Here is a 25206-nt window from a genome sequence, read left to right as displayed (position 1 = left end):
TTCTCTTTCTGAGTTTCTTTTGTATTTTGCAAACACCTTTTAAAAAATCTGTGGATTAAGAATATGGATTGTAATACTCAATGCCTTTTTCAATGTTTAGGGCTTTAGAAAAATCCATGAAGACCTCTATACAGAGTATGAAGATAGCCTTTTTGGCACAGAAATCCTGAGTCAAATTGATCTCTGTGCCATGCATAAAAAGAAGCAGGATTCTGGTTATTATCATTGTGAATGTTCAATTAATGTACACCCAACAAATTATCAGAATAATAAAAAAGAAGAAATGCATACAGATGATCCAAAAGAGAATATTCCTGATGATCTTCTAAATGATGGCACATTTGACAATGCTAGACCAATGCCTGCAGACAATTATCTTGCTTCTCCAAATAATTATAAGCTAACTGAAAATGTTGATGGCAATTCAGTCACAACATTAAATGAAGGCAATGATATGAATAAGAGAGAGAGACAAGCTAGAGCCAAGGATGAAACCTTCACTGCTGATGGAGAAGTCTGTTCCAAGTTGCTACCTGAACTCTTGCCAGCAAGCCCAGAAACATTAAAAGCTAAGCATGAGGAACAAGAAGAAGCGAAGCTGACAGATGGTGACTTAGGTAAAGTTGAACAAAGAGAAAAGGCTTCTCAGCAGCCAGCCAATAATGTATGATGGTACAACATATTCCTCAAGCAGAAGCAGATGCAAACTGCCAAGGGTGATACCAATTAATGTAGAAACAGGACACATTGTGGGTTACTCTAAAATATATTGCAATTGGAGAAACCCAATCTTATAAGAAAAACCCTTTAGTATAAGGCTTGGTATAAACCTTAATGTGAGAATATCAGGTTTACTCTTTATCAGGAAAAAGGTATAAGAATTACTGATAAATATAAATTGTCTGACACATGACTACTGTACACATGAGATTATGATTGTGTTGTGCACATGAGATTGTGCTTGTGTATGTAATAATTTAAATGTACACTTTTTGTTAAAGCATAAATGCTCCTTGACTTCATTTTGTGAATGAATAGCTTAAGTATTTCTTAAAAGGAAGTGGACTAAAAGGAGAGGATTTCAATAGTAGGATGATCTGATTTTTAGGTTAAAGAAGGATTTGTTTATTTGAAGATGCCAGTCTTATAGACCAAAAAGCTGAAACTAAAAGCAATATATAAAATACTGATAATTAAAACATTGGATTACTAGAAGTAATAATTTAGGTACAAGATTTGTTCAAGAAGCATTTCCGATAGGAAGGAACAAGGTAAAGTGTGTGTGCATTAATAAAGAATGCAATGCAAGATAGTGCAGTTCTTTCATTTCTGGTGATGAAATGGTTATGAGAGATGTGTGTGTGGTGCTGATATATCTGTGAGCTAAAGCATAAGCTTTCATCCAAAGTTTTACCTGTGAATGGAAGGAAAGCAGCACTTATGGATGGTGTAGCTTTGAGGTAAAGCATGTGTTTTGCATGCAACCCCCCACCCCTCCAGATACGATCTCTGGCATTTGGGACAAAACCGGCAAAATAACACTCTCTGAATCTCTGGAAAACTGCTGCCATTCTGACAATACTGAGCTACATGGACCACTTCTCTGAGTCAGTATAAGGTTGTTTCATATGTTCAAGGACACTTCAAGGAAATCATTCCACTCATAGGATGAAAAAGGTGTGTTCTCATACATGAAATTTCACTGAAATAGTAGCAGAAACAAGAGAATGCTGCTGAAATGTTGGATAGCTATCTAACAAGGGTTTAAAAAGTAAGAGGAGTAGTAGTGTATTGTGACCAGTAGGTGGCACAAATGAAAAAAAGAAAGAAAGAAGATGAAACAGAATGAAAGGAAATGAAAGCGATCCAGGATTTGCTTCAAATGCTGGGCGGCCCGTAGTAATGTACTAATGAATGAAGAAAATGATAGACCTAATCTTTTAGGTCTAACTCAAAGATTCCTAATCTTTGCATATTCAGGGGATGCTTTTACAAACTGCTCCAGGAATACAATACTCCTCTGGGGCTATGCATTGCAGGGGAACATTGGTAGTGATAAGCCAGCTGTTTATTAGGAAAGCATTCCTCTCTCTACAACTGATCTTCTCTTTGGTGAGCTTGGGCTATGTTTCTAAGGAAGCCCCAGAACACAGTTGATGAACCCCACTGCTATAGGTCCTTTATAGCCTGCTTTTTTAACCCTTTAGAGTTATTTAGAGTGGGAACAAGCATGTGGATCTGGTTGACATTATTATTATATATCTGGTTTCTTTAAAAAATACCCCCCACCACCACAACACTTTTGACCAAGTCCCTCTCCAAAGGCTCTTGAATAAATTCAGCAGTCATGGGATAAGAAGATGATCCTCTTATGGATCGTCACAGGTTAAAAAAGAGGAAGTAGCGAGAATAAAGGATGAATTTCACAGTGAAAAGATGAAAGAAGTGCCCCCCCCCCCGTCAACTGTATTGGGATATATACTTTTAACATGTTCCTAAATGATCTGGAGTTAGAGGTGAGCAACAAAATGCCAAGTTTGTGAATTACAGCAAATTATTCATAGTGCTAAGACCCAAAATGGATTATGAAAGTGCTCTCTCCTATCTGAGTGAATGGGCAACAAAATGGCCAATGCAGTTCAATGTAATGTAAGTGTACAGTGATGCACATTGGGGAAATAAAATAAAAAAAAACAATTACTGTTGAGTTCTGTGCTGGTGGTTACTACCTAGAGCAGGGTTTCTTAACCTTGGGCCCCCAGATGTTGTTGGACTATGACTCCCATAATCCCCAGACATGGCCTTTGTGGCTGAGGATGATGGGAGTTGTAGTCCAACAACATCTGGGGGCCCAAGGTTAAGAAACCCTGACCTAGAGGAAAGAGGCCTTGGAGTCATGGTGTATAGCTTAATGAAAACATAAACCTAGTGGGGGATGTTTAAAAGGTTTAGCAAATAATGATACACAACAATAGCATCAAGATCAATTCCATAATCTCTAACATTTAAAAGAATTACTTTAATCCCACACCAATATAAGAAGAACTCTGCTGAATCAAACAAAAGGCCTATCTATTCCATCATTCAGTTTCCCGCAGTAGCCAATCAGATGCCTCTTGGAAGCCTACAAGCAAGAGAGGACAGTCATACCCCTCTCTCATCATTACTTCCCAGCAATTGGTATGCAGATGCTACTGCTTTTGAACCTGGAGATAGCATGTAGCCATCATGACTAGTAGCCATTGCTAGACTTGTCCTCCATGGATTTGTCTAATTCCTTTTCAAAGCTAGTGAACATTGCCACATCTTGTTATTACAAATTCCATAAAGTAATTATGCACTGTGTGATGAAGTACTTCCTTTTGTCTGGCCTAAGTCTTCTGCCAATCAGGTTCATTGAATGACCCCAGAGTCTAGTGTTATGTAAGATAAAGTCTTACATAAGGAAAATGTCTCTCTCCCATTTTCTCCATATGGCTGCATTTGCACATAACGTGGAACCACCAGTCCAGTTGACCTGTGGTTCCACTCCCCAGTCTCCCGTCCGAATTTGGACATAACAGAGAGAATCCTCTTTGCAGTCAGCAAGACTGCAGAGAAGAGGGGAAACTGACTGTGTGGGCTTTCTTCTTGACTAAAGGACAGCTCACACAGCAAATCATGGCCAGATTTGAGGGAGAAGCTTCCTCGCTCAACTTCGGTTCAAGGGGGCACAGCCTGCGGTTCCGCATTCGGATGTACCACAGGCTGTGTCCAAACTTGGGTTGTGGCAATGAAATTCACTATAACCCGAGGGTTCAGATTGGAGTTCCAAATTTGAAATCTTGGGTTCATCACCATGCCAAATTCCAGTTGCATGCATTCTCACATAACTCTTGCAGAACCTCTGGTCCCTTCAACAGTGGTTCCGCATTATGTGCGAATGCGGCCTATGCATAACTTTAGGTCTCAGTCATGTGTGCCCTCTGTTGCCTTTTTTGCCAAATGAATAAGCCATGAAAGTTTATTATTTTAGTTTATGCATAATAAGATTGTTAAAAATATGTATACACTGCTCTTCAGCAAAAGTTCTCAAAGTGGTTTGTATAGCAAATGACATTAGAAAATGGTTCCTTCACTGTTCCAAAAAGACTCAAAATTTTAAAGACAAACATACACAAAGGAGTAACCAGAAACACCTACTGGGACCCACTGGTGGGCTAAACAGGGCAGTTGCTCCCTTCCTGCAAAATAGAAGTGAGCCGCCACTTTAAAAGGTGCCTCTTTGCCCAATTTGCAGCCTTACATATATATTACATTTATGTCCTGTCTCTCCTCATTGCAGTTTTTCCTTGTAGGGAGAGTGCCCCAGTGCTCTGATCATTGTGGTTGCCCTCTTCTGCACCTTTCCAGTTTGCCAATATTATTTTTTGAGATATGGCAACAAGCACTGTGCACTGTGGTGTCTACAGTATCCTAAACTTGCACCATAGATTTGTTCAGATGCATTAGAATGTTAGCAGTTTAATTTTCTATTCCTTTTCATGGTGTTCATTTTTCATCTGCTATTTTGGGTCTTTGTTTTCATTAAGCTACCCACCATGTCTTTCCTTCAGCTAGTCACCATTAGCTTGGACCGCATGTGAAGGTTTTGGGGTTTTTTTGTCCCACTATGCATCACTTTACACATAATTTACATTGAACAGCATTTCCCATTTTCTTGCCAAATACATAGTTTGAAGAGGTCCTTTTGGATCTCTTCAAAATCCATTTTTACTGCTCTGAATAATTTTGTCTTATCGACAGACTTGGTCATTTTGATGCTCCCTCTTCAGGTAATTTATGAACAACTTTGAAAGCAACCGTTCCAGTTCAGATCTTTGAGAGGCCATTTCTTAATTGTGAAAACCATCCATTTATACCTTCTCTCTGCTTCTTGTTCTTTAACCAATGACAATCTATAAGCAGATGGTTTTCTTATACCATCACTGCTGAGTTAACTCAAGAGCCTTTGGTGAGGGACTTTGTCAAACGCTTTTCAAAGATCCAAGCAAATAATGTTGCTTGTCCATACCCCAGTTGGGCAAGGCAGAAACCTGGGTCTAAGAGCTCACTGAAGGAGCTATTAACACAGCCAAGGCTGGCTACAAATGAAGGAGATATGAAGAGTCCAGGAGCCTTACCCTTCCTAGAGTTCAGGCTAGCACTGATTCAAAGCAGGTGCCTGAGTTGGTGTACCCCTTCTCCCAAGTTGGCCCACTGGGAGGAAGACCATGAGCAGCCAGGCAAGCACTTTGCCTCTGGTGCTGGAATTTGGCCCTGGCACAGTGATGAACATGAGCCATTGGAGAACTGTTATTTGAGGGACGGGGGATGGTGCTACTGCCTAGGACCTAGAGAGAAGCTCTGCAGCCTGTACAGCTGCTGTGCATCAGAGTCATGAATGCTTCTGCCAGCCAGGTGAGCAGCAAAGACACACGGCAGGACTGGAGGAGGGGCTAGAAGTGTAGCCTCTCAAGTGTCCATGCCTTAGGCCTGCCTTCCAGAGTAGCTGATTGGTGGACAGCCAGCACAGGTTCAGTAGGAGCCACAGTGCTGGATCACCTATCAGCTGCTTGGGGAGATCAAACAGGAAGGCAGATTCTGATAGCCCTCTTGAGCAAGCCTGCAAGAGGAGAGTGGTGGATGGTAGAGGTGAGCAATGGCATGGAGGCAGTATAGGAGACAATACAGGGGCAGCAACGGAGCCAACGAGCAAGCTGGGGGTTGTTACCAAAACTACATGGGAGTGCTTGACTATATACTCCAGCTATGGTTTTTGTGTTGCATAGGGGAAATTAGCTCAATTGGGGTGAGGTTCTGACACAGTATTGAATTTAAGCAAGTGAGTTGTGTTGGAAATGTTTCAAAGGATGAGGGAGGCTGAAGTTATAGTTTCAAAGCTTTATTCCAAGTAAAATGAGAGAATTACAGAAGGTAAAGGGAGTTTGGGTTAGGAACTTCACTAAATTGGTTGGTACTTTACAGAAAGTAAAGGAGAGTTTAGTTAGGGGTCTTTACTAAAAGTGCCTGAAAAGGAAGAGCGAAGAGGGAGGCAAAAAGGCGAGGGAGCTCGGAAGATAGATGGCTGGAGTGGAAGTGTTACCTATCCTTCCTAGCACATTTGGTCTGGTCCCTCCTTGAGAGTAGATGCCACTGCCAGACCAAACATGCTAGGAAGGATAGGTAACACTTCCACTCTAGCCATCTATCTTCCAAGCAGAAGGCGAACCATCTATCTTCTGAGTGGAAGGGTACAGGGCGAGGCAAGAAGGGGGAAAGAGGCAAGTGGCAGCAGCTTGCTTTGTGAGATTCCATAGTGTATTGGATTCTGAAGCCGCGTGGCTTGTTCAAGGTAGTTATACTCGCAAATGTGCTCTGAGGCAGTTTTTGAGTCAATCAAGCAGCTCTCCCATGCTGGAGGGTAAGGAGTGTTTGGAGAAACAAAAGTGCCCATTGCTAGGGTGGACTTAATCAATGCAGGTGTGTCCCAGAATGGCTGGGAAGACAATGATGAGTTGAAGCTATGAGACAGGTATGATGAAAATGGGTCTATGTTTGCCTACCCTCTCGAAGCTGCGGCTTCCAGATGCATTGATGCAATGCTTTTGTTCAGGATGAGTCCGCCTTCCTTATCTTTATCAGCCACTCATTTAACTATAATGAGTATGAAAATGACCATATTTGCTCATCTTTACTGAGCACTTATATCTTATCGCTTGGACAGGAGTATCTTTCCCAAAACAGTTTTTCATTTGATGGGTCTACCAGCTGGCTTGACTCCAAAGGCAGCAGTTAGCAACAACCCGATGCAGCCTTTTAAAAAAACTTTGGCCTCTAGGCATGTTGCCAAACTCTGCCTGCACTAAGGACTTGCTCTTGCCAAAAAGCTGGAACTGTGCAGGTTGAAAAATTCACTGAGGACTGTTTGCTTGTCAGCTTGTAGCTTGATGAGTTTGCCATATCATAGAGAGGGGTGCCTTTTGTGTGACCCCCAAAGTACTGCTTCTGGCAACAGAACTGAGGAGGAGGAGGAGGAGGAGGAGATGGTGTCAGGTAAAATAAAATGTAAAAAAACCTTCCGGGTGCCTGATGGCATTGTGGAAAAAAATTGAGGGGGGCCATTTATTGAACACAGGCCTCCTCCAATCTCGCTTCACCACTGCCTGGGAGCCTGGATTCAGAGGCTCCTCCCAGGTGATCTATGTTATCCCGCTCTTTCTTTCATTCTGCTGTTCCATTCCAATTAAGATAACAGCACATGCAGCCCTGGGTGCTGTATGTAGGGAGCCAGCCATAAGGACCATACACACACAATAGCATTTTATGCCCACTCTCTTCCCACTCTAGGAAGAGAATCATTATGTGTAAAGCTTCCTCTGTTTACTCATCACCCTTGTTGGATTGGAGCAAATACTTAACAACTGAGATGACTATTAGCAATTTATTTCATGGAAAGGACTTACATTTGTTAATTGATTTATGCAAACAAGTCTGTCATGCTACCAGTAGGGAAAAAGATGAGGTGATTAGTGCAGCCAACATTTTTTCAGAGCTTCATATTAGACATGCTGTGCTAAATGGGGCACCTTGTTAGAAGGGCCCAAACGTGTTACTGGTGAATTTCCACTTGTATTACTGATGGTTGTGGTGTACATTCCCAGATCTATTCAATCTGCATGTTCGGGATTGTCAAATATTGCAATCTCCAGTTTTTCTGTAGGTATATGACTTAGTTCAGAAACAATGCAACTGGGGGGACGGGAACAGAAGATGACAGAGAGGCAATAAGTATTAACTTATTAATCAACCAGCATTAAAATGCCGCACACAGTGGCTTTTTTGGAGAACTCTTCTTTAGATGTTTGTCATAAAAACAGATCAGCCATTGAGAAACAATCTTTAATGACTCTTCAGCTGTTTAATTACACCTCCGATTATGACTTGAACTGGATAATGTATCCTATTAGCAAGCATTTTCCCAAGCAGTGATATTTTTTATTAAATGCTAATTAATTAACTTTCTATAGACAGATGGCAGTGGAGCATAGCAAATATGTACAAAACCTGTGATCCTTCTGCAGCTTTTTAGGAAGGCTTCCTCATTTTGAAATTACAGGTTTTACACTAACATGCTAATATTAAGTTCCGATGTGCTTGTTAAGCCTATTTCATTATGCTAAAGAGTACAACACATTAACTGTTCAGTGTGTAGTTTACAAGGCAAACACTCACTGTATACATTAATTCAGCATTCTAATTAGAAATGGCAATTAGGTCAAGACAACCTTGTATAATACTGTACAAATTTTCCTCTCGTAAAACCTGGGGTGAAACCGTTGTTTCAGATACCATAATTGGTTGGTGTCCTCTAGTTCTAGCTGTGGGGAAGCCATGTGTTTGCTCTCATGCCTGCATTTTTCATCCAGATTACCTGGAAAGACTTTGTTCCATATTTTCACTTTGGACAAGGTATGTGGGAGACTGCTTGTAAAGTGAGAGTAATGATGTAGTGCTGAAGGTGATGAATTCTCTTCCTTTTGGTGAATGATTGGCTGTAATTCTGTTCATACCCAAGACATTTCTTTTTGTATTTAAAGCTTCGCCTCACCTGTAAGTAAAGTGACAATGTAGAAGTAAGCAGAGATGTGCAAACTGTATTTTGTGATTGGATTCGAGCTTGAATTGAATCGCAAAATGCTCAAGTTGATTTGTTGAAAGAGTGGCCATTGCTGTCTATTTCAACAAATCAACTCAAATTGATCTGAGTGATTTGAGTGATTTGGCCATAGGAAACAATGGGGAACTCAAATCACCCCATTGTTCCCCATGGGTAGGTCTTAGGGACACCAAAGTGGGGTGGGTAGTATGGCATGATGGGTGCTATCTAATGCCCAACCCACAAAAGAAATGGGCAAGCAAGCAATTTTTGATTTTTTTTAACCTTTCCCCCCAAACCCCATAGGCCCCATAGGACCTCTCCTTGATCATCCACCTACCCTTTTTGCTCTGGTGCAAGAAAGCCACTATCTTGTGGCACCTCTCCACAAGAGCAGTGATGGCAGCAGGATGGCACTCCCATCCACATGGCGATCCATGGCTGCTTACAGCTCTTCTGCCATGTGGTCAGTGTCCAGCACCTCCATATGCAACACAACCCACCTGTGCTTTGCTGCATTGGAGAGGCCGGCCACGCCATCAGCAGCAGATGTTCCCTTGCTCTCCTGGCCCCACCAGTGCACTGTGAGGGACAGGAAAGCAGTGTACCTCCCTCTGGGACTGGCCCACAGATCCACAGTGAAGTGCATGCTGGTGCACAGCAGCCCTGACACAGCCTCTCTGCACACCCAGTACAAGTTGGGCACCACCCACCTGCTAAAGGTGGTGCATGAGAGGATGTTGTAGTTAGGGGCAATCGGTGGGAGCAGCCGGCAGGAGGCAGCATTCTCCACCACCTGGAATGGCTGGTTGTCCAAAGAGATCATCTTGAGTATTTTAAAAATTTAAGCTCTAACTCTGATGTGGCGGGGGGAGAAGTGCCTTTAAGGGGATGTGGGTCTGGGGGTGGTCTATTTATGCCCTGTGTGTCACACACAGAGCATTATCTATAGCACTGTGGCACACACACAGAAGCTAGGAAAATTATATCCCCCCAAATAAAGAAGCAGGCTTTATGGTGGGGGGCTTTTTGGAGGGGGACTAAGCAACTATGGAGCAAGCCAAAGGGAAGACAAAGGGCAGGGGATTTCTGTGGCCTGTCTAACACAAGTCCACCCCTCCTGTCCTACAGTCCTGCCACTATCCAGCTAATCCCCCTCCCCCAAACTAGGCCCTATTTATTTAAAGAACTCTGGCTAAGAACTTGAGCAAGGTGGGGTGCGGGGAGGGTTCTCACCTTCTGGCATCTTCAGTTGAGGGCTTCTGTTTCAGCGGCTTTGGCTGGTGTCAGCCAGGTGTTGCTCTTGGAGGCACTCAGTGTTGAGCAGACATTGAGACTCAACAGCTGGGGGGAGGGGAGGTGGGTACCAGCAGGTGGGCACCCACCCATCCAAAGAAACACAACAACAGAAACCCTGAAAACCCCACAGAGAGCCTGGCAGCCTGGGCACCAGACAGAACATACCAGCCTACAAAATCCAAAACATAATCCACCAGACACACAGACAGCAGCAGCAAAGGTGGCAGGGCTCCTCCTCCTCCTCCTCCTCCACTACTACTACTAATTAATTAATTTAATTAATTAATTAATCACAGCACAACAGTTATTAAAGTCACTGGAGGCTGGCTACAAGCAAGAATAAGAAATCCAAAAGAGAATAAAATTAAAAGCAGCAGCCATTTAAAGCCAGTGGGGCTGGAACAATTAAAGAAAGAAAGAAAGAAAGAAAGAAAAAGAAAAGCAACTGCAAATAAAAAGTGTGGTGGGGAGAGTGACAGTTAAGCCCAGAAGGCAGGCGCTCTCGGTCTGTCTCTCTCCACTCACTGGGCCAGGCAGGCATGCCCAGACCACCACCACCAGTCTCTGCTCAATGCTGCTGCAATCTCTCTCTGATTCTTCTCTCCTGAGGCACAAAAAGGGCTCTCTGTCTCTCTACCTCCAAGTAGCTCCTTAAATACATTTTGAAACCCTCCTTTCCCTTCTTTGACCTCCCCGCTCCTTGCTCCCTCCCCCCAGCCAATGGAGGGCACAGTTGTCCATGAAAACAATTGATCTGAATGATATCAAGCCAACCAAGAAGCAAGGAGATCTCAAGGCAGTCGGAAGCCAGTGCCAGTAAACCAATCAGCAAGGGGAAAATAGCCCTCCAAAATGGCTCTTGTCACTCAAATCGATTTGAGTGATTCAAGGACAAATTGGGGCTGATTTGTATCAAGCCCTTTATTTTAAGGGCAATTTGATTCCAGGTTGAATCACTTGAATCACTCCAATTTGAGCTCAAATAGATTTGACTGAAATCGATTTGCACATCTCTATAAGTAAGCCAATGCTGGGGAGAGGGAAAAGACTTTTCACAGTAGAAGTTGCAACAGTATAGCTGTTATACAGAAAGTTATAACATTGACAAAAGGTCTTGTTGCACTTGTCCCCTAGACACAGTTGGTACCAAAAATTGAGAAAAGATGTCTGATCTTGAAGAAAAATATCAAGTATTTGTATTAGTACTTAGGTGTGTGTACAAAACTGGAAACCCCAGTTTGGTTCGAAAAGAACCGGACTTGAACCAAACCACATCTGGTCTGGTTCTGTGCACACCAGAGCTGGGCCCAGTCCAGCTCAAGTCTGAACTGGTTCAGGCCTGGCTTGGGGGCGGGGATTTTTTTAAACACAAAAAGGCAGATTAACTGATATTGCAGGTCTTGGGGGGTGCTGCCGCAGCTGCGGAAAGATCTCCTAAGGTTCCCTCTCCCCCGCTGGCCTCCCCCCAGCCATATTTTGCCTATTTCAGGCCATTTCCGGCCCATTTCAGGTCTCTCTGTGTTGGCGGCAGCCATTTTGGAGGCTGTTGCACATGCACACTGGCTATCTGCAAGCCCTCAAACTGGGCCAGTTCGAGTGTGAGCCGGCTTGACCTCAAGCTGGCTTGCACATCCCTATTAGTAGTTTCCAAAGAGTCTATATGATGTAATTATATATATATTGCCATCAAGTTCCAGGTATGGTGTAACCAAACTAGCAATATATTACTGGACAGTTTCAAAGGCAGTGCCATATAAAGAGTATTCTGTAATCCAAAACCTTTCACTAAGATGAGAGTAAAATGCTTTATATTTTCACTCATGCTCTGAAAAGAATGGAAATGGCATGTTAAGGTGCCCGTCTTAACGTTTGCGCCATATAAGCTGTAAAGAATTTGTACAGTCTGTTATATGATGACGACGACTTTAGAAATCAGGCTCCATGCACCCACACTTTCAGAAGGCCCCCATAAACTGCCCTCTATGGGTCACTTATCTGGGCTGCCATCAAGAGAATAGCTCTGCCCACCACATGAAGGCTGTGGGCATAAAGGTTGTCTCAGGAATTAGCAGTAGATTCTTCTAGGGCCCTGGGCCATTGGCAGGTGCCAATGCTGGTCCCAGGGACAGAGCTTTAATAGGGCAGACAGCTTCAAAGAACCCATCATGCCCTGTGACCAGGAGCCACCAAACATCTGGGAGGAGTGGCCAGGCTTTCCCTCTCTCCAGCCGGGGCTCTGCAGCTGCTGGCCACCTGCAGCCACCACCAGCCACCACCTTTGGTGGCTCGCCTGGCCTTTCCCATCCTTTTTCCATTTTGGGAGCTTGGCTGATGGAAAGAGGAGGCTCAGAGCCAGGCAAGCTGCTGAGGGAGGCAGCTGGTGTTGGCTGTATGTGGCCACTGCCAGCAGAAGCTCTGGCATGGGGAAGGGGGAGATCAGTGACTCTTCCTGATGATGGGGAGTGTGCGTGTGTGTGAAACGCCATGGGGGTTCCACAATTGGGGAGGCCACCCTTGTTCACTATGTGAACGTTCTCCCCTCCCTATGCCCCTGGCTGGTCCTTGACCTCAGCCCTGACCAGAATTCTTCAGTTCAAACATGCAAATCCATTTTTATCTTTCAAGAGTTTATACCATATAATAAGCACGGCAAGCTAGAGATAGATACAATTCATGACTAAATGAACTGTAAAGATGGACTTCTGCTGCCAGCTTACATATTTTTTCACTCCGTTGCTTGTGTTATTTGTGAGCTTGAGGGATTTCTAATAGTGTTCTGGAATCACTGTGTCTCTTTCTGAAGCAACATCTTTCAATGTGCTATGGCATTCTGGCAGGTGATTAAAATAAAAGTCAGCAATATGTTATATATCTGTCACAGTGAAATGCTCAAAAATGATTCTTCTTTTGCTTTAAATAGCTCTCAAGTCACATAATACTTCTTTCTCAACCAACACTAGCAGCAGCGCTAATAAATCAGGAAATGTTCTCAAGCATATAAGTTGAATTTAATTAGCAGTAGAAATGGAAGAAAATTGTGTAATCAAATGTGCAAGCGGCCCTGGCATGGAGGGTGTAGTTACAGCTACAAGGAGATATGGCCTGTGACATGTGCTGTTTTATGAACATAAAATTATAGCTAGGTCACTGAATAAGCTTTTTCAATGCATAATTGCTTTAGGCCAATTCACGTGACAATAGATAAGGTGGAAAAGTCACCACAAGGTGACTAAGTCACCACAACTTTCTCTCAGTATATTTTTAATTTAATTTAATTTAATTTACATTTATATCCCACTCTTCCTCCGAGGAGCTCAGAGAAGTGTACATGGTTATTTAGACAATGCAAGGTTTCATGCCCTAACAAAATGCTAGAAAATAAATATTTTTCAGGACATGAACAAAGAGCCTTGTTGGGCTGACACAAAGGTCCATCTAGCCAAGCATCCTGTTTCCAAAGTGGCCAGCCAAATTCTTCGAGGGAGTTAGTAGGGCATGAAGGCACCAGTACTGAAATTTAGCTATTTTTTATAAAGATGTCTCTGTTTAGCCCCTGGTGGCGCAGTGGTAAAACTGCTGCCCTGTAACCAGAAGGTTACAAGTTCAATCCTGACCAGGGGCTCAAGGTTGACTCAAGCCTTACATCCTTCCGAGGTCGGTAAAATGAGTACCCAGAATGTTGGGGGCAATATGCTAAATCATTGTAAACTGCTTAGAGAGCTCTGGCTATAGAGCGGTATATAAATGTAAGTGCTATTGCTATTGCTATTGCTACATATCATTTAGGGCATGATGCTTCCAGAGCTAAGAAAGTTCCCAAGCTGGAGAAAGTTAAGCACAAACTTTACTCTCTCCAGTAAACATGGTTAACTGTGGGATTTATTTCAAAAGCTAGTAAACAGTTCTAAGCTAACAGGAGACTCTCTTTATAGCATATCTCATGTATGCAAGCACAACTGATAATCCTAGACTACTTACAAAATTATCAGCCTAATAAAGGTTGGTCTCCCTGAAGCTTTAACAACCTGTTGCAAGGTGGGCTAACATCAGGCACACAACCTCATGGTCCACTGATGTGCATTAAATTTACACATTAAATTTATAGAGTGCATACACAAGATGTCTTGACATTTGAGGCACAACTAATCTGTGTTAAGTAATGCACTCTTCTTGCTTAAGAATGAGGGGTGGGTGTGTCTTATTTATTTATTATTTCTCTGTGTAAACTGCACTGAGCCATTTTTGGAAGGGCAGTATAGAAATTGAATAAACAAACAAACAAACAAATTAATTAATTAATTAATTTTTTTTGTGCCTTACTAGGCCAGGACAAGGTTTGCTTATCTCAAGAGATTTTTTCCTTGCCCTTTAGAGACACAAAGGTCTTGCAAAGCAGCTTATTCTTGATATATTGTATCTGCTACATCTTTGGTTACAAACCAGTGGTGGCTGTCACCTTTCAAATAAGTGGGGTGCTTCCAGTCCTTTCCTGCTAAGTCACTCCCACCAACTTTGCCTCCATTAAGGTCTCCAACCTGCTGAATCCCAGATCTGCCAATCGGGATCCTATCAGCCATGATATCTAAATAGCTTCCTCCATATTCAAAGGCAGCATATGATTCAGATCTGAGGGGCCCTTGGCTCCTCTTACTCTAGTGGGCTCCTCCTCTTATCTTTGCTCTGTGTGTGTGGTAGTGGTGAACATGGTTTTTCTCCCACATCTGCTGCCACACCTGCCACCCAGGTCAGGGGGTGGGGTCACTCAGCAGTAATCAGTTGTTGGCTAGGTTCAGTTCTCCCTGGCAGCGCCAGGGCAGGCATCTATGGTGGGCCTCCTAATGACATGAGTTCTGTCAGCTGCACAAGGGTGTCATGTGCTGATGCTGGCCCTGCCTTTGAGTACTCAGTTGAACATGAGTCAGCATTGTGATGCTACTTCTAAAAACCCTAATAGAATTGGTTTGCATTAGCAGAGGCACAGTGTTCAGAACGTTTGAAGTTGAACGATCACTTTATTCTACTCTTGTCAGACCTCACTTGAAATATTGTGTGGTGTTCTGGGCACCACATATTGAGAAGGACAATATTGATAAACTGAAATATATGAGTTGATAAGCTAGAAGAGGTTCAGATGAGGACAACAAAGATGGTGAAAGGACTGGAAACCAGTATGAGGAATGGAAAACCTATGAGAAATGGTTAAAGGATATGGGCATGTCTAGCCTGGTGAAGAGAAGACTAAGGCTATATGATAGCAGTCTTCAAATATTTGAAGAACTGGCAGATAGAAGAAGGAGCAAACTTGTTCTCTGTTGCTCCTGAGGACAAGACTAGAACCACTGAGCTGAAATTAGAAGGAAACAGATTCAGACTAGACACGCAGTTCAGAAGAATTTCCAAATTGTAATAGCTGTTCAGCAGTGGGACAGTCTGCCTCTTGAGGGCTTTCTTTCTCTAGACATTTTCAAACAGAGGCCGATTGGCCATCTGTCAGGAATTCTGTATTCGATTTCTACACTGAACAGGCTATTGGACTATGTTGGGATTATGTATTCCCAATATTCCCTATTAGCCTAGCTTGGCCAGGGCTTAGCTATAGGGCTCAGGTTCATGTTCAACTGTTTGCCCATTCCTTAGAAAAAGATGCGCAGACTCAAAAGATAAATGTTAAGAATTTTTTTAGATACCTCACCAGTCCAAGTATCAGCAGATTAAAGTCGACCCACAGAGAACATGTTGACATCAAAAGGGGGAGGGGGATGTGAAGGGACTTGTATATTTCTAATCACATAGAGGGTTTCTAAGATCAAAATCTGCTTATAAAGGCTTCTCCACAGTTGTTTTTATTGGGCTCATCAAGATCTGTAGCCATGAGAAAAGAGAAACTGAAACTAACTATTTTTAGATTATTTTCAGACACTATGGGGAAAAGAAGAAGAACCCCTGAAATCACCCAACATGGCATGCATAGAAAACCCGTTTCCTCAGCAATACCTCATCAAAAACCTCAATCTGTTTTAACTTATGTCTGCAGTCAGCAAAACCCCCAAACACATTTTAACTGACACTTTGAAAATCAGATGGTGGTAGTTTGATTCTCATCTGTAATAGCCTATCATAAAGCAATAAGCAAACTAAGACTTCCCCCTCAGAAATTAAGATCTCCCTTTGAGGAAAACAATTATGAAAGTCTGAAACATGGGGTTGAGAGTTGTCATTGCATTCTGTCACTACATCAGGCCATCAGATTTGCATCAGGTTTCCAGTTAGAAGTTTGACCACTCACTAGCAGTATTGCTTCTCTGTGTCTCTGGAGACACTCTGCAGACTACTAGCATGAGAGTACTTGCTGTCTCTGCAGCAGGAGCGCAGCAAGGCTGGCAACGGCCCGTTTGCAGCTGCTGCAGTGGCCCCCTGGCCCCACCCCCAGCCACGCCCCCCACGCCTGATGTCAGATTTGGGGTCTCCCGCCCAAACAGGGCTGCACAACCTTGTTTGGAAGGGAGATTGGCCCGTGCTGCATTGGGCAGTGTGAGCAGGAGCGACTCCCCCTGCCTTAAAGACAGGGAGAGCCATTCCAACTGCGCTATCAATGCAGCACAGGCCGAGCTCTCTCCTAAACAGGGCCGCGCAGCCCTGTTTGGGAGAGAGATCGATCAGCCCCGCTGCGTTGGCAGCAAGACCAGGAGCAACTCTCCCTGTCTTTACGGCAGGTAGAGTCACTCCGGCCATGCTGCCAATGCAGTGCAGGCTGATTTCGACTCCAAACGGGGCCACATGGCCCCGTTTGGGATCAAAATAACACCCCCGCATCTGACATCAGACACGGGGAGCGTGTCTGGGGCCATACTTGCGGTCCCTGATTGGTGGTGGCCCGGGTTCTTTGAACCCGTTCACCAAGTGGTAGCTCTGCCCCTGCTCTGCAGACTACTTGGACTGGTAGACTACAGAGGAGAGCTGGTCTTGTGGTAGCAAGCATGACTTGTCTCCTTAGCTAAGCAGGGTCTGCCCTGGTTGCATATGAATGGGAGACTAGAAGTGTGAGCACTGTAAGATATTCCCCTCAGGGGATGGAGCTGCTCTGGGAGGAGCAGAAGCTTTCAAGCTCCCTCCCTGGCTTCTCCAAGTTAGAGCTGAAGAGAGATTCCTGCCTGTAACCTTGGAGAAGCTGCTGCCAGTCTGTGAAGACAATACTGAGCTAGATAGACCAATGGTCTGACTCAGTATATGGCAGTTTCCTATGTAAGACTGACATATAATAATTCTTAACTTTTATCTTTTATCTTTATCAGTTGAACATAAACCTGAGCCCTACAGCTAACCTCTGGCCAAGCAAGGCTAATGGAGAATATTGGGAATAGAGTATTCCAATAATAATTACAATAAATAATAAATAATTCCAAGCTGGATACATAATATAAATAAATAATTCCAACTTGAAGACCTCCGAGGCCCCTTTCAGTGTTAAAATTCTACGATTTGATGGCCCTGTTCAGTCACTATGTCGTACATGCGTGCAGGTGTATATGTTTTTGTGTTAACTGAACCTGTGTGCATTTTAGATGTGAACCTGGGTTTAGGCTCCCTAAATGGCAGGGTACACATAGGAAGTGTTGAACAGAATGGGTGAGCAACTGTGCAAGTGTACATAGCTGTACGGATGTACAGATCTGTATGTGTATACATTGCAATCAAAATGCACATTGAACATGATGTTCATTGCAATCAAAATGCACATTGAACATGAACTAGGGCTTATGATTCCATCAACTACAGGGGGCAAACAATGGAAATCCTCTTTCTCTCATGCCCTGCTCAACTGTCTCCTAGAGCTATTTGGCCGGCAGCTGCTCTTGAATGGGCAGCCTCCTGCCAGAGCCCCACTAGCCACTCTGCTTCCATTATAACCATTCTTTGTGATGCTCACTATAGTTCAATGCATGTCGAATGGAGGCTGAGATGAACCCAGCAAATTCTTTTTGTGCATTGTCTCCAAAGCTGCAGAGCTTTCAGTCCCAACTGCCATCCTGAGTACCAGCACTTGCTGTGCAAATCTCGGCATACTCCGTTTTTGCTTTCAAGAATGCTGTGCATTTTGTGAAAAAGAGCCACGAGTGTTTACAACTTTAACATGCATTTATGTTTGTGCATACTTGGAAAGGTGGTCTTCAAATGCAGTGTACTTTGCTCTCCACTTGTGAGCCTCAGACAGAACCTCTGTATCATTGTTTGCGGGGGGGGGGGGTGACAAAAGAATGCAGCCTTTTGACCATCTCTGGAGCAAACCCTAATGAATGCAGAAAGAGAGCTGTTCCCGGCCCCTTGAGAAGTGTTTGGATATATTGCTATTTGGAGGTTTATGGATTTTTAAAAAAGCAGAGTGTTAGCTTTGTGCTAATACTAACTACTTATTATACATATTTTGTATAAGTGGGTGTGGAACAAGGGGTGGTTTCTATTTTTTGCTTTGAGTTTGAATATGCTGAAGAGGCTGTGGCATTGTTTTGCTTTGCATGCTGTAAGGGAAATAAATCAGAGCTTGAGGCCAGAGTGGATTCCCATGATCATTTATCTCTCGGTGTGAGGTACATTTCTGAGGTTGTTTCACACTGAGATACCCCTGTAGATTTGGTGACAAATCCAAGAGTTAGAAACATATGATGGAACTACTGTAACTTGAGACTGCTAGCCAATATGGATTGGATTTAAAAACAAACAAACAAGATCACAGTGAGGGAGAAGCAGTGTTTCTTAGCATTTGCAGTGAGATCATGGTTTGTGATACCACTGTAATATTGCGTGTCATATGCCAGTGTCATATCTTGTGTGATATGAATAAGGAGTCATCACTTATGCAAAGTGTCATAGGGTAGCATTCCTGATGTGTTCCAGATGTGGCAGCTGCTATTTCCTTATCTGTATTCAAAGTTCAGTGTCCCATTTCTGTGTTCATCATTCTTTGGCCATAGGCCTTTCTGTCATGGTTTACTACACAGAACCATTATGAATGAATAAGCATAATAATTGTGCTTTATGGAGTTGTCCTTTGTGGTAAGGGCTTGGATAAGGGGCAGGAGAGAGGAGAGAAGCTTTCCTTAGGATCAATCCAGGGTTTTTTCCAGGGTTTTTAAAACTGTGTTGAATGTTTTAATTGTTAATTGTTTTATGGTGTTTTATAGCAAACCACGATGAGCCATTTTTGTAAGGGCAGTATAGAAATGAATCAAACAAACAAATAAATCTCTTAGTTTAGTCATATTTTTAAAATGCTACATTACTGAGAATAAATTTTCATTTGTTTCTTCCATCACAATCAGTCAGAGGTGTTCATTGTCTTCTTAGCTACCATTTATATAGAACGACATTCAGTTACACTGACTATTGACTTACTGTCTAGCTATGATAAGTTAGCACAACAGTTCACAATCAGAGCATAAACTCATTGATATGGGGTATCAAAACATTATTTTTACTGTATTCGTATTGTGCTAGCTTATCAGTGCTACTAGGCCGCTGTACTATTATATGTCATTTGGTACTGGCATTTGTTGCTTCATTCTGGATATTTATATATTTATACTACAAGTCTCAGGTTTGACCCATCAAGCAATTTGCTTCATAGTGTCATGAGAACTGGAAGGGACCAAATAACCATCATGTCTTGCTACTACCTGCTGCAGGTCACAAGTACACATTAGCATCTGCTCTACCTGTACAATGTAGGCTCCAGTGTGTTGAAAGAAGGTGCAGACAAGAAAAGTCCCTGTTGAGCAAATTGCCCATAAAAGTGGAATTTAAATGTTCTGGGGATATTGGACAGTTTTAATTATTGTTGGAGATTCTAATAAACAGATTCTGTATTTTGTATCACATAGTAAAACTTATTTTGGTTCAGTGACAGATAGAGATGTGCCAAACAATTTGAGTTGAATCGATTTGAGCTCGAATTGGGATGATTCAAGTGATTTGAACTCAAATTGAATAACCCTTAGAATAAAGGGCCTGATTTGAGTTTGAATCAAATCACCCTGATTCAAGCTTAAATCGATTTGAGTGATTCAAGCACCATTTTGTTTCCATGTTTTCTTGCACTGGCTTCCGACTGGTTTGAAAGTTCCTTGCTTTTGGTTAGCTTGTTGTCATTCAGATCAAGTGTTTTCATGGGCAACTGTGTCCCCATTGGCTGGGGAGGAAGCAGGAGAGATGAGGGAGCCAAAAGGAGGGATTTTCAACATGTATTTTGTCCTCTCTCAAATCACCCTGATTCAAGCTCAAATCGATTTGAGTGATTCAAGCACCATTTTGTCTCCATGTTTTCGCTTTTCTGATTGGTTTTCTTGCACTGGCTTCCGACTGGTTTGAAAGTTCCTTGCTTATGGTTAGCTTATTGTCATTCAAATCAAGTGTTGTCATGGGCAACTGTGTCCCCATTGGCTGGGGGGGGAGGCAGGAGAGATGAGGGAGCCAAAAGGAGGGATTTTCAACATGTATTTAAGGGACTGCTTGGTGACGGAGAGACAATGTGCCTTAGATTGTGCAGCAGCACGGAGAGCAGAGACTGGTGGTGGTGGTCTGGGCCTGCCTGGTCCAATGAGTGGATACAGAATGAACAGATACAGAATTCCTGCTGGCTTACCTGACTGTCTGTTTTTGGTTCCTTTTTTTTTTAACAGTGCCAGCAAACTGCTTCCACACACACCCCGCCCCTCATTTTTTCTTAATTGTACCAGCAGCACCCCTCCCCCCACCGTGGCCACCTTAAGTGGTGCAGCAGGGAAGTGCTTAACTAACAAGCGGAAGGTTGCCGGTTCAAATCCCCACTGGTCATATATTGGGCAGCAGCGATATAGGAAGATGCTGAAAAGCATCTTCTCACACTGCACAGGAGGAGGCAATGGTAAATCCCTCCTGTACTCTACCAAAGAAAACCACAGGGCTCTGTGGGCGCCAGGAGTCGAAAGCAACTTGACGGCACACTTTACCTTTACCAGCAACCCCAAAATGGGTGCTGCTTTGAATTTTTTGTCCTTCTGTGCATTTTTTTTTCATCTTCTTGCTTGTGCAACCCCTCTGGCTTTAACTGGGTACTGCTTTTAAACCCTCCCCCACTTCTGTGCATTTTTTCCTTGTTGTTTGTAGCCCACACTTGCTTTAATAATTGGGGTACTGTGTTTTCTTCTTCTTTTGCAGCCCCAAGCTGTACCTTTGCTGCTGCTGTCTGTGTGCCTGGTGGGTTCATTTTTGGTTTTATAGGCTGGTGTGTCCTGTCTGGTTGGACCTTCTTAGCACTGGAGAGGGCACTGGTGGTGGTGGCCACCAAAATGAAACAGCAGCCCCAGTACCACCACCACCAAAATTGTCCTAGACCAATAGCAGCCTGATGTGGGACCACTTGGAGCTCTGCCATGTTGGCCCACACCATGTTGGCCTACTGAGGGACACAGGTCAGCAGGGTGAAGGACCCTAAGAATCTTAGAATGATAAGGATGATGCAACACTTTTTAAGGCATTACTGGGGGGGTCTCTGGTTCTGCTGGCAGTTGGGGTGTGCATGGAACCAGATGGCCTGGTTTAGTTCGAGTCTGAACTGGACTCGGACTTGACCGGCCCAGTTTGGTTCCACACACCCTTGACCCCCCCTCCCGGTTCAGTCTGAGTGGGGTTCGTTAACTTTTTTTAGCCCCTTCAGGAGACTTCATCTAGGCTGAGGGTGTGTGTGTGTGTGTGTGTGTGTGTGTGTCAGTGAAGGTTCCCCCTCCCCCCACCGGTCTCCCTCATCACCACAGTGGCCATTTTGGATGGTGCCACACATGTGCAAATAGCCTCTGTGAGGCCTGTCATGGCCTAGGGCCTCACAGAGGCCATTTGCGCATGTGCGGTGGCCTTTAAAAAAAAATTTTAAAAATGGCTCCAAAACAAAAATGGCCACCATGCATGCGCAAATGTCCTCTGTGAGGCCCTAGGCCATGCCAGGCATCACAGAGGCCATTTGTGCATGCACGGCAGTGTCCAAAATGGCCACCACATGAGTCTACAGAGACCCAAATGGGCCTAATAAAGTGGCCAAACAGCCTGCAGTGGTGATGAGGGAGGCTAGCGGGGGGAGGGGGAACCTTTTTGGAAACCCCCCCCCCATGGCCTAGATGAAGCCCCCTGAAGGGGCTAAAAGGTATTTTTTAATTTTCTTTTAAAAGAAAAAAGAAAAAAGTTCGCAAACATAGCAGGGGGTTTGGTTCTGATCTGGATGGACCGGTGTGTGTGTGTTTTGACCCAAAACCATCAAACCCCCCAAAACAAAACTGTGAACCGCAAACCCACAAACCGGTTCTGCACATTCCTAGCTGGCAGCAATAGGCCTGATAAGTCCTTGAGTAATTGGAATATTGTGTTTTTTCTGCTCCTGCTCCTCCTGCTCCTGCTCCCAAGCAGGGGAAGTTGCCTGTGGAGTGGGTGCAGTCAGTGGGCAAGCGATCTGGTCACCCAGAACTTCATCTCATCACCTATGCCATTGGGAAGATGATTACTTTGGATGGCCAGCCATTCTAGGTGGTGGAGAACACTGGCTTCTGCAAGCTGCTCCAATGACTTTCCCATGACTACAGCATCCCCTCACACACCACCTTCAGCAAGCGGATGGTGCCCTCCCTCTACCAGACATGCAGGGAGGTTGTGTCAGGTGCTGCTGTGCACAGCAGCACCTGACACCAGTGTGCATTTCACTGCGGATCTGTGGGACAGTCTACGTGGGAGACACACTGCTTTCCTATCCTCACAGAACACTGGCGGGGTCAGGAGAACACCTGATCCCTCAGGATTTTCCAACCCAGTGGAAGTCCACCTTTCTCTTGCCCCTGACCCTGCAGGGGCAAGAGGTGGCCATCCACACCCTGGCAAGAAGGCATTGCTTTGAAGTGAGCGACCTATCCAACCAGAAATGGATACTCCTTTCTGTGATTATCTTGGCACTTGAGCCGATCTTTGTTGCCACTAATGGCTTGTGTGCCCAGGCAGCAATGATGAGCCAGGCTTTGCCCACTGCTCTTCTCAAGAAGACAATGGGTGAGCTTCAGACTACACTGACCACTGAGGAAACAATCACCGTGGCAGGTTTCTGAAGACTGGAGTAGTGGATCAGCTCAGGACACCCTTGGGTGCATCAGCAGGACATGCTTCATCCTGCCTATGTGACCCAAGGATGAAGGGCAAAGCCATCACCCATGACAAACTGTCCAGGTAGAGGGACCTCCTGGTTGCAGAGGTTAGGCAAGCTGAGGAGAGAAGGCTGGGCTGCAACCAGAAGCAGGGTGCTGGAGCGCCTACTGCTAGTGCACATTCCACCCCTAGCAGCAGCATCACCACCGCTTTCCAGTCCAGCAGCATGATGTCCCTGGCGGGGCTAAGTTAGCTGGTGGTTCCACCTGTGTGTTCTACCCGATGGCTCATGGAGAGGTTCCTTGATGTCTTGCCAGGGGTATGGGAGGAGCCCATCGAGCTCTGCAGCACTGCTGAACAGTGTGTTCTGCAGAACCTGCAGGAGCCAGTGGCAGGCTGGGAGACATAGCTGATCCAGTTTTGGGCAATACGTCACCAAGTCTGGCTGGACTTGTCGGCCATTGCCAGACAGTTCCTCTCATACCTGCCAACCAACGTCCAGAGCAAGAGGGTGTTTCCATGGCTGGGGGTACGATGACAGCCCATGGCACACACATGGATGGTGACTTGGTGAAGCAGCTGGTCTTCCTGAAGACCAACCTACCCCTGCTGGACTATTCAGAGCTGGACATAGAGGGTGAGTGACTCATGGGCACCCCACCCACTTCAACACCACTGGCAGCTCACCCTCGTTGGCCAACCCCCAAACTAGATGTGCCAGTCTGCCCTAGTGCTACACACACACACACACACACACACACACACCATGGTCATGGCCAATGACATGATGGACTGGTGCCCTGACCCATGTGTTAGGCTTTCATCTGGGGCCCAGCACCAGTTGGAGGCCATGGTGTGTTATCCAGATACGGGCAGGCAGGAATGTATGCTTGAGAAGAAGAGAACTGTTCTTCTCATGGTAAGAGTCTAGAAGCTTTGTTTTTTTTGTCAAACCATTGGCCCATGATTTTGTGGTTTTCTTTTCTCAGCACTGAGTATAATATTCTGTGCTAGTTCTGCTATTATCTCTGGTTTTGCTGGATCTCAGATTGACAAAGGCAGAACTGCTTGGGTGCTTTTCTTCCTTGAGTTGGTTTGCTTTGTGAGCTAGTATTGTGGTGAGAAATGGACAGTGGTACCCCAGCTCTCTTTCTCCTTGTGTAATATTTTCTTGGTGATTGCTGTGAGATGAGCTCCATGTCTGGACTAACTTGTGCTTCACTCACTGCTCTGGTCTGCTCTGCATTCTGCATTGCAAGGTGTACTCAGCTGAAGACAATGTTCTAGTTGAGCTTATTTTTTGCTCACTCTCTCTTTTAAATGTGTGTTCTGTGTTGGGAGGGACTGTGTGCTTCTGTTCTGCAGTGTTTTTCAAGACAGGTTTGCAAAATATGCACACTCGGCTTGTTTTGGCCATAGGGAACAATGGGGAACTAGAATCACCCCATTGTTCCCCATGGGTAAGTCCTAGGGAAAGCAAAGTGGGTTGGGTGGTATGTCATGATGGGTGCTACCTATCACCCAACCCACAAAATAAATGGCAAGTGGGTGCTTTTAAACAATTTTTAACCTTTTCCCCAAACCCCCTATAGGACTGGGAAATGTGATCCAAAGATGTGTACATCTAAGCAATTTTCCATAAAAACAGTTGTGCTTACTTTCAAATGAAAATAAGTTTAGGATTGCTGCATTGGAGAATGGATTGTCCTTGATCATCCTTATCTCAAGAAAATCTGACATTATTTCTGACATTTATTTATAGGCATGCAGTCTACTTCTTAAAGGACCAATTTTTACCTCACAGTCATCATATGGAAGCTGTTGGAAATGCCTGTAATGATGGCTCTTTGTGACCAGGATAATACCTTAGTTTTATGCTGAACATTTGCATAGTGGTGACAGGCTGGTACAGAAATTCTCCATGTAATCAGGGTGACATTTTACACATTATTTCTGCCACATGGACCTTCTCCCTTTCAGAAGTTCCTAATAGATTCAATGTAGAATTTTGCCCTGGTTTTCTAAGATTCTAGATTTCTAAGGTATTCTAAGATTAGTTTAAAAATAGGGTTTTTTTA

The 25206-nt window shown here is 44.1% G+C and overlaps 1 protein-coding gene across 4 annotated transcripts in view; it reads left to right on the top strand.

Annotated features, from left to right (window-relative positions):
• Window positions 1-25206, top strand: part of LOC128323107 (uncharacterized) — a 179414-nt gene that overhangs the window by 59452 nt on the left and 94756 nt on the right. For 2 of the 4 annotated variants that reach the window (XM_053245798.1, XM_053245797.1), the window contains exon 7: window positions 101-1308. The exons of the other annotated variants lie outside the window; for them this stretch is intronic. In XM_053245798.1, coding sequence (XP_053101773.1) covers window positions 101-670 — 570 coding nt within the window. In that variant the 3' untranslated portion in view covers window positions 671-1308. Of the gene's footprint in view, window positions 1-100; window positions 1309-25206 lie in introns of those variants that run through there. 4 annotated transcript variants of the gene reach the window in all.

The sequence above is a fragment of the Hemicordylus capensis genome, chromosome 4 (assembly GCF_027244095.1).
Source record: "Hemicordylus capensis ecotype Gifberg chromosome 4, rHemCap1.1.pri, whole genome shotgun sequence".
Classification (NCBI taxonomy): Eukaryota; Metazoa; Chordata; class Lepidosauria; order Squamata; family Cordylidae; genus Hemicordylus; species Hemicordylus capensis.
The sequence above is the reverse complement of the archived record's forward strand: the minus strand, read 5'-3'. Positions and strand labels throughout refer to the sequence as shown.